General features: G+C 36.8%; 1 protein-coding gene across 2 annotated transcripts in view; it reads left to right on the top strand.

The window, feature by feature from the left end:
- ccdc138 (coiled-coil domain containing 138) overlaps nt 1-19,554 on the top strand; it is a 38,375-nt gene that overhangs the window by 7,165 nt on the left and 11,656 nt on the right. Inside the window, exons 8-10 of one of the 2 annotated variants that reach the window (XM_081367683.1) lie at nt 107-184; nt 14,825-14,920; nt 16,769-16,906. In XM_081367683.1, coding sequence (XP_081223809.1) covers nt 107-184; nt 14,825-14,920; nt 16,769-16,906 — 312 coding nt within the window. The remainder of the gene's footprint in view (nt 1-106; nt 185-14,824; nt 14,921-16,768; nt 16,907-19,554) is intronic. The other variant, XM_081367684.1, reaches the window with a different exon arrangement.

Genomic DNA, 19,554 nt, shown 5'->3' with positions numbered 1-19,554 from the left:
TCGTCATCACACTGTATATACTGTATACAGCGCTCAGTGCTGATGTTACAGTGCTGCGTGTGTGTTTCTGTCTGTGCTGATGAGTAACAAGAGTTTGTTTGCTCAGATTAATGAGGTCAGTGAGCAGAACAGAAAGCTGGAATGTCAGTCTCAGAAAGTTCAAGCTCGGCTGGAGAACCTGCAGGTACGAGCACTTGCACAGTTTTATTAGGGGTTCAAGCACGAAGTGCTGAAACCCTATTGTAATTGTACTGATTTTTATTATTATTAGGGGTTCAAGCACGAAGTGCTGAAACCCTATTGTAATTGTGCTGATTTTTATTATTTTTCTTCTGCCGTAAAACGCATCGTGCAGCCTAAACCGTAAGTGCTGGAGACTTGAAACTTTGCCAAATGGTAGTACAAAAATCGAGGAGAGGTTCAGAGAGTATGACTCCGATTGGCCCATAGGTGGCGCTATAGCGACCAAAAGCGCAAAACTGCTCATAACTCCTAGACCATATGTCGTAGACTCAAGTGTCTTATATCATTGGAAAGCTGGAACCCTGAAGAACAAAACGTATATCTCCGATTTCATTTCCGGTATGCAAATTTTTCCGCCATTTTGAATTTTGTCAAAAACCTACTTTTGCGAACTAGTCCTAGGTTTTTCGTCCGATCGGAACCAAACCAGTGCAGAAATGTTCTCTGGAGTCTGAATATCAATAATTATCGAAAAAAAGTTGAAATTTCGATTCACAGTCGCTAGGGGGCGCAAAACTAATGTTGTGGGAGGAGCCTATTTTACTAAAAGGGCTATAACTCAAGATGTAAATGAGGTATCTTCACCAAACTCGGTCCACATGTGTAGGAGTTCAATCTTGGGTCACAGTAAAAAAATCGCGACGATTAATCTCTAGGTGGCGCTATAACATGAAAAAAACATGAAAAGGGCTATGACGACCTGACCGTTAGTCTGATTGACTTGAAAATTGGTATGCAGTGTCTTGGTCCAAGGTGCCTTGTATGTCTATGAGGACATTGGCGTATCTCAAAAAACATGGCCGCCATCGGCCAATGAAATTTGAGCACCTATTAGACAAGGTTAACGGAGGCTGATCGGAACAAAACTCGGTAGGCATGTTTGACTCATGGCCCTAGAGGTCTGTAAGAATTTTGAAAGAAATCGGCCACTAGTTGGCGCTAACGAGTTTTACAGCTCCGTAATCACGTGGTGTTACAAATATCCACACAATATGCATATCATTTGATAGACCTTCTCATGGAGAACAACTTTGCCTCAAGAACCATTGCTGTCAATCAAACCGTTCATTAAATATTCGTAATTATGTTAAAAACCTACTTTTGCGAACTAGTCCCTGGTTTTTCGCCCGATCGGAACCAAACGAGTCTAAGACAATTCTATGGACTCTCTAGATAAATAATTATCAAAAAAAAAGTCGAACTTTTGCATTTTTCGCATGGGTATATTGGGTCATAAAGAAAATGGGCGTGGCAAAATGCACTCAAAAGCCTATAAATCCTAAACGAAAACACAGAACTTCACAAAAATTGATGCGCATATTTGTCATAACATGCTAAAGAAGCCTGGAAATTTGTATGGAGATCGGACCAAAGGTGGCGCTATAACTGTTAAAACGCTTTAAAACCATATATTTCCTATGGTAAATTGCCTGTATTGGCTGTGAATGGTCTTTTCCTAGGAAAAATTCCTATTCCTATCTATGTTCATATAATTCTCATATAATAATGTTCATGACTCTTAATAAGCATGAAAAATTTCAGACAGATCAGACAAAATTTGCCTCTATAACAGTTAAAAAGGTAAAAATTATATAACATGTCATTAAGCCAATAAGTGGTATTTTACTGCCCCCTGCTGCCATTTCATCATACTGCTCCCTAATATTGTCATATAATTCATATTTAGACTTTATAAAATCATTATTTTAACATTTTAAATCATATTTTGTATCTATTCTCTATTGGAGTATTACTTGACAATTGTGTCACACTGAGATATGGAAATGGACTAAAGTAAATTAATGAAATGAAACGAAAGTAAAACGGGCATTTAAGCCACGCCCCCAAATACAAATTCACTCATAACTCGAAAACGGGAAGTCGTTTCGCGCTCAAATTTTGATGGTAAGGTCTTCTCCAGGCTCTTGATCGAAACGTGTCGTCGCGGGCCTCGGGAGCGCGCCCCCCGCGCGGATCTAGTCCGCGGGACCCCCAATTTTGAACGGCCGTAACTCCCGATCCAGACCACCCCGGACCTTGTGTGAGAGCTCGTTGGAAAGGGCCCATCCTTGGCTAGCTTCGATTCAAATGTGGTGTAATTTGTCCTGCGCATTCCAGAGATAACAGCCCCCAAATATTTGCATTTGAACAGTCATAACTTCCAGCATCAATCGCCCAAAAACACATTGATGGTCTCATTTAACAGGGCTCCTCAAGCACTATATATGCTTTTTCGCCTTCTGGTTCCCGAGATATAAATTCCCATTCATTAATTCATTAAATCACTTCAATTGTAAAATGCAAGCTTTAATACCACTTTTGTCCACTCGAGGGAGCAGCAGGATTGCACATTACCTTTTCATTAGCTTTCAGTATTGGGAAACAAACAAATGCTTTAAAAAGCAATCTTTTTTATTATGATAGGGCTGTAGCTATCGATTATTTTAGTATTTTAGTATTTAGTATTTTAGTATTCTATTCAAGTAATCGGATAAAAAAATTGTGGTAAAAAATAGATTCAAGTTAACAACAGCCTTTAAAATGACTTAAAATAGAAATATATAATAACAAGCAACAATAATTGGTTCAAGTAAAGTATCAAAGTAAGTAATTATATTGGTTTTATTGAAGAACACTGTTAAAATATACCCATGTAAAATAAATTATATAAACTAATATAAACATAACTTATGTACATAAATAACAAATGCCTGCAGAGGGCGCCAGCTGCCTGGTTGTTGTTACACTAAGCCTGGCATTATCAAATCCTTGTTTAATATTGTCCAAACAACTAATTCAAATGTCAACTTAAACTTTAATATTTGACCACTTCTGTACGATAGAAATGCTACAGTCACTGTAATTTCTTGAACGAGAACATGTGCACATCAAAACATGCAAATTCAGAGCAAGAGTTTAAACTTTTATTTTGAAATCGCGATGGACAGCAGTTTGAGAAACCCAGATGTGCTCCACAAATGATAACAGTGCAACTATGAAACACAAATTGCGTCCGACTTGCGTTCCCATATTTGCACGTTATTGGAAACCTAAACAAACAGCACTGCAGAGACTGAGTTTGCTTGGAGCAGCGTTTACTGTGGATGGAGCTGAGGTAATTTTAACATGTAGGCTAATCTGCACCCATGTGTCTTCTGTGTGAAAAAAAAAAAACAAGCAAAAAACAGAGGATATATTTATTTAACTGAATCACAGACTTTGTGATTTCACAATGGCACTATGCTATACTATGACTGTAAATGGTTTTAAATATCGCGTTGTCCTAGAAAACTGTAATTCTGCGGTTGTTTGATTCTCGTCTGTGGAATGCACCACTTTTGGTATTTTGCCAATTACTCTAGGGGTAAATTGCAATCAAGGATTTTTTTAAATCGAGTACTTGACTATAATTGAGGAATCGTTACAGCCCTATACTGGTAACATAGTTTTATATTATTAGATCACAAAGAAATGCCTATAGACAAATAAATATATTTTCTCAATAGCATATCCAAAAAACGTGTGTGTGTGTGCGTGTGCGTGTGTGTGCGTGTGCGTGTGTGTGTGTGTGTGTGTGTGTGTGTGTGAGCATGCATTATTGAGTTGACATGGAAAAACTGGTTTGATTTAGTGCAGAAAACTGGTGCAAATCATTAAGTTTAAAGTGAAAGTGAGCCAATAAGTGGTCTTCTACTGGCTTCTGCTGGCCATTCTACTTATTAATGAAGTCTTTTCACATGTGCTTTTGGATTAATTCATATTTAGGGTAGACACTAAAAAAATCACTTGTATAACAATAACTATTATAACACAATCATATTTTGTCAGTGTTTATCACTTCATTTGCACTGACACTTCACATAATTGCTAGTAATGTGGTAAATCATGGTAAATCACGCTAGAAACATGGTAAGTCATAGTAAATAATAGTAGAATGTGGTGTATTAAGGTAAATCAGTAAGAATCCTGTTAAATCTTTCTAGAACGTGGTTTATCATGCTAGAACATGGTAAATCATGGTAAACTATGCTAGAACAGGGTAAATCATGGTAAACCATGATAAATCATGATGAACTATGGTAAATAATTTTAGAATGTGGTATATCATGGTAAATTATGCTAGAACATGATCTTTTCCATCTATGATGTCAGTGGTTAAATGCTTGCTAAATAAAACTTAATAACTTTTTATGCTTGTGTGCTTTGAGGCCTTAAAGGCCTTAATTGCTTGAACCCCGATAAATGCTGCTTGCAGCTTTAATTATTAGGGGTTCAAGCACGAAGTGCTGAAACCCTATTGTAATTGTGCTGATTTTTATTATTATTATTATTATTATTATTCTGCCGTAAAACGCATCGTGCAGCCCAAACCGTAAGAGCTGGAACTTTGAAACTTTGACAGATGGTAGTACAAAAATCGAGGAAAGGTTCAGAGATTATGACCCCGATTGGCCCATAGGTGGCGCTATAACAACCAAAAGCGCGAAACTGCTCATAACTCCTAGACCGTATGTCGTAGACTCAAGTGTCTTATATCATTGGAAAGCTGGATGCCTGACGAACAAAACGTATATCTCCGATTTCATTTCCGCCATGATAGATTTTCCGCCATTTTGAATTTTGTCAAAAATCTACTTTTGCGAACTAGTCCCTGGTTTTTTGCCCGATTGGAACCAAACTAGTGCAGAAATGTTCTCTGGAGACTGAATATCAATAATTATCGAAAAAAAGTGGAAATTTCGATTCACGGTCGCTAAGGGGCGCCAAAACGTACGTTGTGGGAGGGGCCTATTTTACTAAAATGGCTATAACTCCCGATGTAAATGAGGTATCTTCACCAAACTTGGTACACATGTGTATGAGCTTACTCTGGGGTCACAGTAAAAAAATCGCGACGATTGGCCTCATGGTGGCGCTATAAAATGAAAAAAACATAAAACAGGCTATAACCACCTGACCGTTAGTCCGATTGACTTGAAAATTGGTATGCAGTGTCTTGGTCCAAGGTGCCATGTATGTGTATGAGGACATTGGCGTATCTCAAAAAACATGGCCGCCATCGGCCAACGAAGTTTGAGCACCTATTAGACAAGGTTAACGGAGGCCGATCGGAACGAAACTCAATGGGCATGTTCGGCTCATGGCCCTAAAGGTCTGTAAGAATTTTGAAAGAAATCGGCCACTAGTTGGCGCTAACGAGTTTTACGGCTCTGTAATCACGTGGTGTTACAAATATCCACACAATATGCATATCATTTGATAGATCTCCTCATCCTGAACAACTTTGCCTCAAGAACCATTGCTGTCAATCAAACTGTTCATTAATTATTCATTAATATGTTAAAAACCTACTTTTGCGAACTAGTCCTAGGTTTTTTGCCCGATCGGAACCAGACCAGTGTAGGACAATTCTCTGGACTCTCTAGATCAATAATTATCAAAAAAAAGTTGAACTTTTGCATTTGGATGGCTGTAATAGGGTAATTTATAAAACGGGCGTGTCAAAATACATTAAAAAGCCTATAAATCCTAAATAAAAACTCAGAACTTCACAAAAATTGGTCAGCATATGTGACATAACATCATTAACAAGCATGAAAAATTCTATGGAGATCGGACGATAGTTGGCGCTATAACTGTTAAAACGCTTTAAAACCATATATTTCCTATGGTAAATTGCCTGTATTTGCTGTAAATGGTGTCTTCTATCTTTTATCATATAATGTTCATATCATAATGTTCAAAACCAGTGCAGCACAATTCTCTGAACTCTCTAGATCAATAATTATCAGAAAAAAAGTTTAACTTCTTCAAATGGTGATTTTATATGAATATAATGACATATTAAGCCAATAAGTGGTATTTTACTGCCCCCTGCTGTCATTTCATCATACTACTCCCTAATATTGTTATAAAATTCATATTTAGACTTTTTAAAATCATTATTTTAACATTTACAATCACATTTTGTCAAAACTCATCTATTGAGTATTACTATTGACAATTGTGTTACACTGAGATATGGAAATGGACGAAAGTAAATGAATGAAATGAAACGAAAGTATAACGGCATTTAAGCCACGCCCCCGAATACAAATCCATTCATAACTCGAAAACGGAAAGTCGTTGCGCGCTCAAATTTTGATGGTGAGGACCTCTCCGGGCTCTTGATCGAAACGTGTCGTCGCGGGCCTCGGGAGCGCGCCCCCCGCGCATCGCGAATCCGCGGGACCCCCGATTTTGAACGGCCATTGCTCCCGACCCAGACCACCCCGAACATTGTGTGAGAGCTCGTTGGAAAGGGCGCGTCCTTGGCTAGCTTCGATTCAAATGTGGTGTTATTTGCCCTGGGCATTCCAGAGATAATAGCCCGAACAGATATGCCTTATAACAGTCATAACTCCCAGCCCCAATCGCCCAAAAACACATTGATGGTCTCATTCAACAGGGCTCCTCAAGCACTATCTATGCTCTGAGTTTCAGAATTTTTCGCTTTTTGGTTCCTGAGATATAAGTAAAAAAACAAATTCCCATTCATTCAAACACTTCAACTGTAAAATGTAAGCTATAATACCACTGTTGTCCACTAGAGGGAGCAGCAGGATTACGCATGATCTTTTAATTCGCTTCAGTATTGGAAATAAACAAATGCTTTAAGAAGCAATCTTTTTTATTATGATGTTTTTTTTTATTATGATATTTGTATATATTTTATTTTTTTTATTATGATTATGAACGGTTTGATTGACATTAGTGATTCTTGAGGCAAAGTTGTTCAAGATGAGGAGATGAAGATATTTTCACAATATCACATCCTAAAAACATTGAAAACATATTTGTCTTTGTGTGTGTGTGTGTGTGTGTGTGTGTGTGGGTTTGTGTGTGTGTCTGTGTGTGTGTGTAAGCATGCTTAATGGAAAGAACATGAAGAAACTGCTTTGTTTTACTGGTGGATAAAAAAGTCTTTCAAATGAAAGTGAGTCAATTAGTGGTCTTCTACTGCCCTCTGCAGGACATTCTACTTAATAAAATATTTTCATCTGTGCTTTTGCATTAGTTTTTGGACTATATCAAATTACTTGCATGAAAATCACCTATTATAACACAGTCATGTTTTGTCAAAGTTTATCACTTCATTTTTACTGAGCTCTCAGTTTGAACAATTCTGCCTCTCAGTGATTAATTTGAAATCTGAAAATGGTGTTATACAGAGGAGATTTGCAATTATCATTTTGTTACCTATCTTTTATTTTAAATATCTCCATCTACAACAAAATGTGTGTGCATGTGTGTGTTCAAGCATGGTTAGTGTATTAAGTATTATTGTTTAAGTATTATTGTTTTCATTTACATTTTAACCACCAGAAGAAGAACACTCATTGGTTCATTCTGCTCACTAAAATATTATTTTTAATTTTTTTTCCATTTGAAATATTGTTTAAACTTAATAAAATCATTAAAATAACATTTCAAATCATATTTTGTCTGTTTATAAATCCCACAGACTCACATTGGCTGCAATACTAATGTTTTTGTAAAACACAGACCTGATAGTCTAATCTGTGTGTATTGTGCATATATTATTGATATTATTACTATTGCAAATCATGTTATTGTAACTCATATCTTAATAGAATATTATTTGTAATTTTAATTCTTTATTTCTTAAGTGTTTTTTTTATGATTACTACAGATATTATCACCAAAGATATCAACTACACCTTCACTTTTAGTATTGACACGCTGCACACACAGCACAATCACACACTCACTAATGCATTCAAATAAATGTAATCTTACTGTGCTACTTTATTTGTACATGATTAGAATGAACAGAAATCTAAGAATATTTTTCTTCTTTTGTTAAAGCCATTTCAGACTCCAAGTAAGCATTATATTACTAATCATCTATTTTAAAGGTGCCATACAATTGAAAACTGTATTTATCTTGGCATAGTTGAATGATAAGAGTTCTGGACATGGAACTGACATACCGTGAGCCTCAAACACCATTGTTTCCTCCTTCTTGTGTAAATCTCCTGTTTGCAAAAGACCGCTGAAAAATGAGTGAATCCCACCATAACACCGACTGTGACGTTGGAGTCAGGATCATTAATATTTATACCCCCCAAATTTGCATTTTCCAGTCCATGTTCTAGGCCAGGCAGTGTTAATGTGGACCTGCACAGCCGAATCATCAGAAGATCTGCAGGTATTGTGAAGAAGCAAGCAAGGACAATAGTGAAAATGGCAGATCATGGATATAAATGTTATGTCTGAGGCTGTGCTGTGGATTTGAGAACTTTTCATTCCCTTCCCACAAAACTGTCAACAGGCATGGTTGATGTTTACAACAGGATACCTCACCATTTTAATTCAAAGCTGTTAGTTTGCTCTTAACGGAGGCCGATCAGAACGAAACTCGATGGGCATGTTCGACTCGTGGCCCTAGAGGTCTGTAAGAATTTTGAAAAATCAGCCACTAGTTGACGCTAACAGGTTTTACGGCTATGTAATCACGTGATGCATATCATTTGATAGATCTCCTCATACTGAACAACTTTGCCTCAAGAACTACTGCTGTCAATCAATTTGTTCATTAAATACTTGCTATTATGTTAAAAACCTACTTTTGCGAACTAGTCCTAGGTTTTTCGCCCGATCGGAAATATACCAGTGCAGTACAATTCTCTGGAAGCTCTAGATTATTAATTATATAAAAAACTTTAACTTTACCCATTGGGTAGCCATAACAGGATCATTTAGAAAATGGGTATGGCAAAAAACACTCAAAAGCCTGTAAATCCTAAACAAAAACTCAGACAACTCACTAAACTGCCTTATGTGCTTAAAGACCCTAAATGCTTGAACCCCGCTAAATGCTGCTTGCAGCTTTAATTATTATTATTATTCTGCCGTAAAACGCATCGTGCAGCCCAAACCGTAAGGGCTAGAGCTTTGAAACTTTGCCAGATGGTAGTACAAAAATCGAGGAGAGGTTATCAAATTATGACCTCGATTGGCCCATAGGTGGCGCTATAACAACCAAAAGCGCGAAAGTGGTCATAACTCCTGGACCGTATGTCGTAGACACAAGTGTCTTATATCATTGGAAAGCTGGTCGTCTGACGAACAAAACGTATATCTCCGATTTCATTTCCGTCATGATAGATTTTCCGCCATTTTGAATTTTGTCGAAAACCTACTTTTGCGAACTAGTCCCTGGTTTTTTGCTCGATCGGAACCAAACCAGTGCAGAATTGTTCTCTGGAGACTGAAGATCAATAATTATCGAAAAAAAGTTGAAATTTCGATTCAGGGTCGCTAGGGGGCGCAAAATTAACGTTGTGGGCGGAGCCTATTTTACTAAAATGGCTATAACTCCAGAAGTAAATGAGGTATTTTCAACAAACTTGGTACACATATGTAAGAGGTCAATCTGAGGACACGGTAAAAAAATCGCGGCGATTGGCCACATGGTGGCGCTATAACATGAAAAAAACATAAAACAGGCTATAACCACCTGACCGTTAGTCCGATTGACTTGAAAATTGGTATGCAGTGTCTTGGTCCAAGGTGCCATGTATGTCTATGAGGACATTGGTGTATCTCAAAAAACATGGCCGCCATTGGCCAATGAAGTTGAGCACCTATTAGACAAGGTTAACGGAGGCCGATCGGAACGAAACTCGGTGGGCATGTTCGACTCATGGCCCTAGAGGTCTGTAAGAATTTTGAAAGAAATCGGCCACTAGTTGGCGCTAACGAGTTTTATGGCTCTGTAATCACGTGGTGTTAGATATATTGTCACAAAATGCATATCATTTGATAGATCTGCTCATGCTGAACAACTTTGCCTCTAGAACCATTGCTGTCAATCAAACCGTTCATTAAATATTCATGAATATGTTAAAAACCTACTTTTGCGAACTAGTCCCTGGTTTTTTGCCCGATCGGAACCAGACCAGTCTAGGACAATTCTATGGACTCTCTAGATCAATAATTATCAAAAAAAAGTTGAACTTTTGTATTTGTATGGCTGTAATAGGGTCATTTATAAAATGGGTGTGGCAAAATACACTCAAAAGCCTATAAATCCTAAATGAAAACTCAGAACTTCACAAAAATTGGTGAGCATATGTGTCATAACATCACAAACAAGCTTGCAAAATTTTATGGAGATTGGACAATAGTTGGCGCTATAACTGTTAAAAAGCTTTAAAACCATATATTTCCTATGGTAAACTGCCTGTATTGGCTGTAAATGGTCTTTTCCATGTCTGATCATATAATTTTCATATCATAATGTTCAAAACTAGTGCAATACAATTCTCTGGACTCACTAGATCAATAATTGTCAGAAAAAGTTGAACTACTTCATTTGGATAGCTATAATAGGTTCACTTCAAAATCTGGCCTTTACCAAGTGTCCCCGAAAGCCTATATCTCTTTAATCAATGCTCAGACCTTCTTAAAAACAAGTCAGAACGTGTGAAATATCACCCTGAACAAGCATGAAAATTTTCAGACAGATCGGACAAAATTTGCCTCTATAACAGTTAAAAAGGTGAAAATGATATGATTTAATGGCATGTTAAGCCAATAAGTGGTATTTTACTGCCCCCTGCTGTTTAAAATAGTCATTTTCTCATATTGGTATTGGTATCAGCCATGGTAAATCATGATAAATGATGGTGTGTGTGTGTGTGTGTGTGTGTGTGTGTGTGTGTGTGTGTGTGTGTGTGTGTGTGTGTGTGTGTGTGTGTGTGGTACAAATATAACAAAGGTTTTATTTTCCAACATGAAAACAAACATAACAGAGTGCTAGTGAACAAACAATAACCGACAATGATAATGGATGAGAGGGGAACTTAAATACACAGATCAAGACAAGGACAACAGGTGACGGTTATGATGATGAGGAGCAGGTGATGATGAGGAGGGTGATGAGGAGCAGGTGCAGGTGATGACGACAGATGGTGAATGTGATGAAGACAGAAGGTGAATGTGATGAAGGTGAATGTGACACCAATATCACTGAAACATTTGTGTGTGTGTGTGTGTGTGTGTGTGTGTGTGTGTGTGTGTGTGTGTGTGTGTGTGTGTGTGTGTGTAGCATTATTGTGTGTAGCATATGTAGCAATTATGCATTATTGAGTTAACATGGAAACACTGGTTTGCTTTAGTGCAGAAAACTGGTCAAAATCATGAGGTTTAAAGTGAAAGTGAGCCAATAAGTGGTCTTCTACTGCCCTCTGCTGGCCATTCTACTTATTAATGAAATATTTCAACATGTGCTTGCATTCATACTTGAATACACACAAAAAAAATCACTTATATAGCAATAACTATTATAACACAATCATATTTTGTCAGTGTTAATCACTTTATTTGCACTGACACTTCAAATAATTGCTAGTAATGTGATAAATCAGGCTAGAAACATGGTAAATCAAAGTAAATAATACTAGATTGTCGTTTATCTCCTGGTAAATAATACTAGAACGTGGTATATCATGGTAAATCACGGTTAACTATGCTGTGTGTGTATGTGTGTGTGTGTGTGTGTGTGTTTGTGTGTGTGTGTGTGTGTGTGTGTGTGTGTTTGTGTGTGTGTGTGTGTGTGTGTGTGTGTGTGTGTGTGTGTGTGTGTGTGTGTGTGTGTGTAAGCATGCATTGAGTTAACATGGAAAAACTGGTTTGCTTTAGTGCAGAAAACTGGTTTAAAGTGAAAGTGAGCCAATAAGTGGTCTTCTACTGCCCTCTGCTGGCCATTCTACTTAATAATGAAATATTTTACATGTGCTTTTGCATTCATACTTGGACACACACTAAAAATCACGTATATAACTAACTATTATAACACAATAATATTTTGTCAGTGTTCATCACCTCATTTGCACTGACACTTCACATATTTGCTAGTAATGTGGTTAATCATGCTAGAAACATTGTAAATCATAGTAAATAATACTGAAATGAGGTGTATCAAGGTAAATCATGCTAGAATCCTAATAAATCATTCTGGAACATGGTATATGATAGTAAATCATGCTAGAATCATATTAAATAATTCTAGAATGTGGCAAATCGTTGTGGGAGGAGCCTATTTTACTCAAATGGCTATAACTCAAGAAGTAAATGAGATATCTTCACCAAACTCAGTACACATGTGTATGGGTTCAATTTGAGGTCACAGTAAACAATTCTATGGAGATCGGAGCATAGGTGGCGCTATAACTGTTAAAAAGCTTTAAAACCATATATATCCCATGGCAAATTGCCTGTATTGGCTGTAAATGGTCTTTTCCATCTATTATGTCAGTGGTTACATGCTTGCTAAATAAATCTTAATAACTTTTGATGCTTTTGTGCTTAAATGCCTTAAAGGCCTTAACTGCTTGAACCCCGATAAATGCTGCTTGCAGCTTTAATTATTATTATTATTATTATTATTCTGCCGTAAAACGCATCGTGCAGCCCAAACCGTAAGGGCTAGAGCATTGAAACTTTGCCAGATGGTAGTACAAAAATCGAGGAGAGGTTCAGAGATTATGACCCCGATTGGCCCATAGGTGGCGCTATAGCAACCAAAAGCGCGAAACTGCTCATAACTCCTAGACCGTATGTCGCAGACTCAAGTGTCTTATATCATTGGAAAGCTGGACGCCTGACGAACAAAACGTATATCTCCGATTTCATTTCCGTCATGATAGATTTTCCGCCATTTTGAATTTTGTCGAAAATCTACTTTTGCGAACTAGTCCCTGGTTTTTTGCCCGATCGGAGCCAAACCAGTGCAGAAATGTTCTCTGGAGTCTGAAGATCAATAATTATCGAAAAAATGTTGAAATTTCGATTCATGGACGCTAGGGGGCGCAAAATAATCGTTGTGGGAGGAGCCTATTTTACTAAAATGGCTATAACTTAAAAAGTAAATAAGATAGCTTCACCAAACTCGGTACACATGTGTATGGGTTCATTCTGGGGTCACAGTAAAAAAATCGCGACGATTGAACACTAGGTGGCGCTATAACATGAAAAAAACATGAAAAGGGCTATAACCACCTGACCATTAGTCCGATTGACTTGAAAATTGGTATGCAGTGTCTTGGTCCAAGGTGCCATGTATGTCTATGAGGACATTGGCGTATCTCAAAAAACATGGCCGCCATTGGCCAATGAAGTTGAGCACCTATTAGACAAGGTTAACGGAGGCCGATCGGAACGAAACTCGATGGGCATGTTCGACTCATGGCCCTAGAGGTCTGTAAGAATTTTGAAAGAAATCGGCCACTAGTTGGCGCTAACGAGTTTTTTGGCTCTGTAATCACGTGGTGTTACACTTATCGTCACAAAAAGCATATCATTTGATATATCTGCTCATGCTGAACAACTTTGCCTCAAGAACCATTTCTGTCAATCAAACAGTTAATTAAATATTCATGAATATGTTAAAAACCTACTTTTGCGAACTAGTCCCTGGTTTTTCGCCCGATCGGAACCAAACCAGTCTAGGACAATTCTCTGGACTCTCTAGATCAATAATTATCAAAAAAAGTTGAACTTTTGCATTTGGATGGCTGTAATAGGGTCATTTATAAAATGGGCGGGGCAAAATAAATAAAAAAGCCTATAAATCATAAATAAAAACTCAGAACTTCACAAAAATTGGTGAACATATGTGAAATAACATCATTAACAAGCATGCCAAATTTTATGGAGATCGGACCAAAGGTGGCGCTATAACTGTTAAAAGCTTTAAAACCATATATTTCCTATGGTAAATGGTCTTTTTCATCTATTATGTCAGTAGTTACATGCTTGCTAAATAAATCTTAATAACTTTTGATGCTTTTATGCTTAAAGGCCTTAAAGGCCTTAATTGCTTGAACCCCGATAAACGCTGCTTGCAGCTTTAATTATTATTAATGTTGAAAACAGTTTTTGTTGCTTCATATTTTTGTAGAAACTATGATACATTACCACTCAAAAGTTTAGTGTAAGCAAGATTTAAATAGTAATTCATATTTTTGAACACATTAAATTGATCAAGAGTGACAGTAAAGACATTTAAAATGTTACAAAAGATTCTATTTCAAATAAATGCTGTTCTTTTGAACCTTATTCATCAAAGAATCCGGAAAAATAAAATGTATCGCATGGTTCCACAAAACCAGTATGAACTTTCAACATTGATAATAATCATAAATGTTTCTTGAGCATCAAATCATCATATCAGAATGATTTCTGCAGGATCATGTGACACTTAAGACTGGAGTAATGATGCTGAAAATTCAACTTTGATCACAGGAATAAATTACACTTTACTATATATTCACATAGAAAACAGATGTTTTACATTGTAATAATATTTCACAATTTATTGTATTTTTGACGAAATAAATGCAGCCTTAATGAGCAGAAAAGACTCTTTCAAATGATGATTATGATTCCAAGCTTTTGATCGGTAGTGAATATATATTTAGAACAATTGAACTTAGAAACCTGCTCTTCTCTGCTGAAGCTTTGAGCTCGTGCATCACTGATATAAACCTGATGCGTGTTTTTGTTCTCACAGAGAAAGTACGAGTCCTTCACGACACACCGGGGGAGAGAAACTGCTGTTCCCAAAGCCTGCAAACCAGAAAATCCTCCGTCAAAGGCATCAGGAAAGGTGAGTCAAACGCAAACCATCCACGACACTGTTCTCAGTTCACCTCGTGGGCTTGGTTTAACGAGTGTGTGTTGATGAAGCTGAGCTGCGGTCACCAGCAACCTGTGATTGGACCAGTCAATTAGTCACTGGCATGCTGGGAAACTGTAATGGCAGTGGCTACTGAAGATAAGTGAAGCTCCTGTGGTGCTTTAACATCATTAATGAAACATTCTGTCAGTGTTCATTCAAACGTTCTTCCAGTAAAAAGAGTTTTTGTTCCCGAACCTGTCATGACCCCTTTAACCCCCAGGGATCGGCCGGCGTGACCACCTCGCTTTTATTCTTATCAGTGCGAAAGAGACTCAAATAACTATTCAAAACTAATAAATGTCTACTTTTATTTGTGTACACTCACAATAACAACAAAATGTTATGCTTTTCGTAAAATAAAGAAAATAAACACGATGCGCGTTCTGCCGTCTCTCTCAGTGTGAAGTTCATTCTGAAACGCCACAGAAAATGAACTGTAACTCAGCGAATACTTGCCACACAGACATATGTCTTTAGAAAGCTTGAAGTGTCTATTAAATTAAGTAATTAAAGGGGGGTTGAATATGATTTGACTTTTCTAACTTTAGTTAGTGTGTAATGTTGCTGTTTGATCATAAACAACATCTGCAAAGTTACAACGCTCAAAGTTCAAAGCAAAGGGAGATATTTGCTTTTAAAGAAATCGCTTTTTAAGGACTACAACAAACGGCTGGTAGAGACTACACCACATTCCTCCCGGGTTAGTGACATCACCAACCCTAGAATTTACATAAACCCCGCCCCCTGAACACGATTTATAGATTATCATGACAGAATATGCTAATCAATGACTAGAAGATAACTACACATCAGCGACATAAACTCATCAACTAACCATTCAGAAATGTTGTATTCTACATGTTGTCACTTCTTCTCGAGTCTCTCCATCATTGTCTGACTCTGGTTTGAACATAAAAGGCTACAAGTTTTTGAAATCTCCAGTGCATGTGTGTGTGAGGTAAAATGACACAAGCTGTTGAAGCTCCACCCCCTGTGCCGGGAGCAGCGGCTCATTTGCATTTAAAGGGACAGATACAAAAACGGTGTGTTTTTGCTCACCCTCAAAAAGTGACAACTTTAACATGCTATATAAAAATATCTGTGGGGTATTTTGAGTTAAATCTTCACACACACACTCTGGGGACATCAGAGACTTATTTTACATCTTGTGAAAAGGGCATTATACCACCCCTTTAATATCAAAAACAAATATTGTTTAAGTAATCCGTACAAAAGCAACGAGAGGTACAGTTTCTCAAGCGCATGCTCATTATCTCTAATGTGACCACACCCATGCGCACACGAGTGATTCACATGCTAATCGTCCACGTGAAGGAACGCGAACCTGTAAACGCCCTTATTACCTCAAAACAAAGCATCAAACTTCATCATTCCTCTGCTTTTCATCGAGTTTGGAAGACCTTGAATTTACCTCAGAAGAAGAAGAACGCGATTTTAATAACTTGATTTTAACTTGAAAGAACATGTTCTTGAAAGAACATGATTTTAATAAGAATTTATGTGACTCTACCAGTTGTTTAATTTATACATCGTTCATTAAATGTTCATCTAATGTTTTTAAAATGACTACTTGTTTCATAACGTTTAACATATTCAAAACCTAATGTCCCCATAATGTTTGTAACATGTTAAAATGAAATATACTATTAATGTTTTTGGTTACCTTCGCTTAAACGAGAAAAAATGAAAACAAAAAAACTGAGAACATCAGAACATATTTTTGTAAGCTGGGTTGTTGTTTTGTGTGTTTGTCAGGCCGCTGTACCCGGGCCGTCAGTGAAGCTGCTGGCGGTTCTGTTGGATTGGGTCGTGGACGGTCAGCTCGTTGAGGTCAGAGACGGGTCAAACCTCACGAACACCCTACGCCCGTCACTGCATGAGAGATGTGCCAAGGTTTGTCAATGTCCATGTCTTACACTGTGAAAAGACTTCATGAAAACCTGTCCAGATCATATTTCAAGTTTTCTGTTTTGCGTAATGAAAATTAAATGGTAACACTTTACAATAAGGTTTCATTCGTAAACATTTATTAACCACATTAGATAATATGAACTAAAAAATGAACAATACTTCTACTGGATTTATTAATCTTAATTAATGTTAATCTTAACATTGACTAATTATTTATTTATTGGAGAAATATATAGAGGACAGATAAACTTAACAGAATCAAATCCAAAGATCCTCCGTATTTTCCTTATGCAAACAAAAAACAAACTCCTTCTGCATAATTCCTTCTGCAGTTATTAACTATATATAGATTTTATACATACATACGATACATGCATGCACAAATAAACGTAACATTCCTATACATGCACATGCCACCTACGTATACTGTACATGCAAACATATACATAAACATATCTTACAACATACAGAAAACTCCTAAAACAAAACAACCATCTGCTAATATTAGTTAATGCACTGTAAACTAACATGAACATTAAAAAAAGGTTAATAAATGCAGTAAAAAATATATTGCTTCTGGTTAGTTTATGTTACTGTAGTTAATGCAGTAACCAATCATGACAAATGAGGTCGTCTTGTAAAGTGTTATAAATGAAGCTGGTTTTTAATAGGGATGCACCGAATGTTCGGCAACCGAAAATATTCGGCCGAAAATAGTCAAAAAAGCACTTTCGGTGTTCAGCCGAATAAGTAAAAAGGCCGAATAAATTTTGCCGAACAATGACGTTTTTAATGACGTGATCAAATATTAACCCGCGTAGAGTGAGAGGCGCGCGCTTTATGCAGCAAACATGTTAGCAGTGTGGAAGCACTTTAAAGTGTCAGAGAAAGAGGCAAAAACGGCCGTTTGCAGACACTGTTCTGCTGAATTGTCCAGAGGGGTGCATCTGCAAAAACGTAGCCTACAGTACTTCAAGTTTAATTTATCACTTCAAATCAAGACACCCCTAACATCATGCATCACATGATTAAAATGTTAACGCAGCGGAACGGGTCACTGCAGTTCGCAAAAAGTTCATAATTTGCATGTGCAATAATGACTTGTCGGTTAAACATTTAATTTGCGTGCTGATGCGCGTTTCTCAGTGCGTACGTTAAATTATGTGAAGCTCACATGGCCTGTCTACCAGTGCCTGGATACTAAGTTATCTTTCGAGTCTTATTGTGCTAATACTGTCAAATACACAAGGTTTACATAAACAAAGTCGGTTATGTCTAAAGTGAAAGCAAACTTGAGAAAATTGAGAGAAAATCATGGAGAAAATCTGCTTGTCAAATGCGTGTATATTAGACGAGTCGCGCGCAGCTCTTAAAGAGACAGTAGCAGAATAGAAAACACGCTGCCGCTTGTCCTTAAAGGAATAGTTCACCCAAAAATAAAAATTATCTCATTATTTACGCACTCTGATGTTGTTCCAAACCGGCATTAATTTCCTTCTAATATTTTTCTAATATTAATATTTTGAAGAATGTGGCTCAGTAACTATTATTTTCAACAGAAGAAAGAAACTTATTTGAGTTTGAGTAAATTATGACAATTTAAATGTATAGAACTATCCCTTTAATGTTAATAAAACAACAAAATGCAAAGAGAAAATCACTCACTGCTCTTGACTGATAGCTTTAATAGTAGCTGTAATAAGTATCATAAAATATTTTTTTATTTTACTAATTTATTTATTTTAAGTTATATTGTGCTTTGTTTGTATAATATCTGCTGGAATGTTAAAAAAAAATGTTCAGTGTTAAATAAATATTTTGAAATAGTATTTTTGATATTTGATTTATTTCTCTGAAAAGCAACACAAAATATTAAAAATATTGTCAAAATAAATGGAAAAAGATGCGAAACACTGCGTTCGGTATTCGGCCTTCGGCCAAGCATTTCATTATTATTCGGCTTCGGCTTCGGCCAAGAATTTCATTTCGGTGCATCCCTAGTTTTTAATGATCAGTAAAAAGCATGACGTTATTTTCATGGCAATTAAACATTTTCCTCAATTCTCATTCCTGTGATGTGAAACCACCTCGTTCTGATTACTGTAAAGCATCCAGATGTTTTACTTGAATTTATTTTTGTTATACTCATAAATTAATCAGCACAGACTCTGTAATCCGACACGTTTCTGAGTGATGTTCATCAGGATATAATGTATGGTGAGATTGATTTTACTCATTGGGATTTGATTGGTGGTTATTTTTCCCCAGCACACTTAAGCAGAAAAAGAGCTTTACAAATGTAGAACGTCATTAAATTAATGAGGATTATGAATACAAATTTTATTTTCTTTGAATAAATGTGCATTAAAGGGTTAGTTCACCCAAAAATAAAAACTCTGTCAGTAATTACTCGCCCTCATGTCGTTCTAAATCCGTAAGACTTTCCTTCATCTTCAGAACACAAATTAATATATTTTAGATTAAATCCGAGAGTTTTCTGATCCCTCCATAGACAGCAACGTCACTGCAGCTTTCAAGGCCCAGAAAGGTAGTAAAGACATCGTTAAAATAGTCCATGTGACTACAGTGATTCAAATTTATGTTATGAAGCGTGTGTGCAAACACACAAA

This window comes from Scardinius erythrophthalmus, assembly GCF_964197995.2.
Source record: "Scardinius erythrophthalmus genome assembly, chromosome: 6".
NCBI lineage: Eukaryota > Metazoa > Chordata > Actinopteri > Cypriniformes > Leuciscidae > Scardinius > Scardinius erythrophthalmus.
This window is presented reverse-complemented; position numbering and strand designations above follow the sequence as displayed.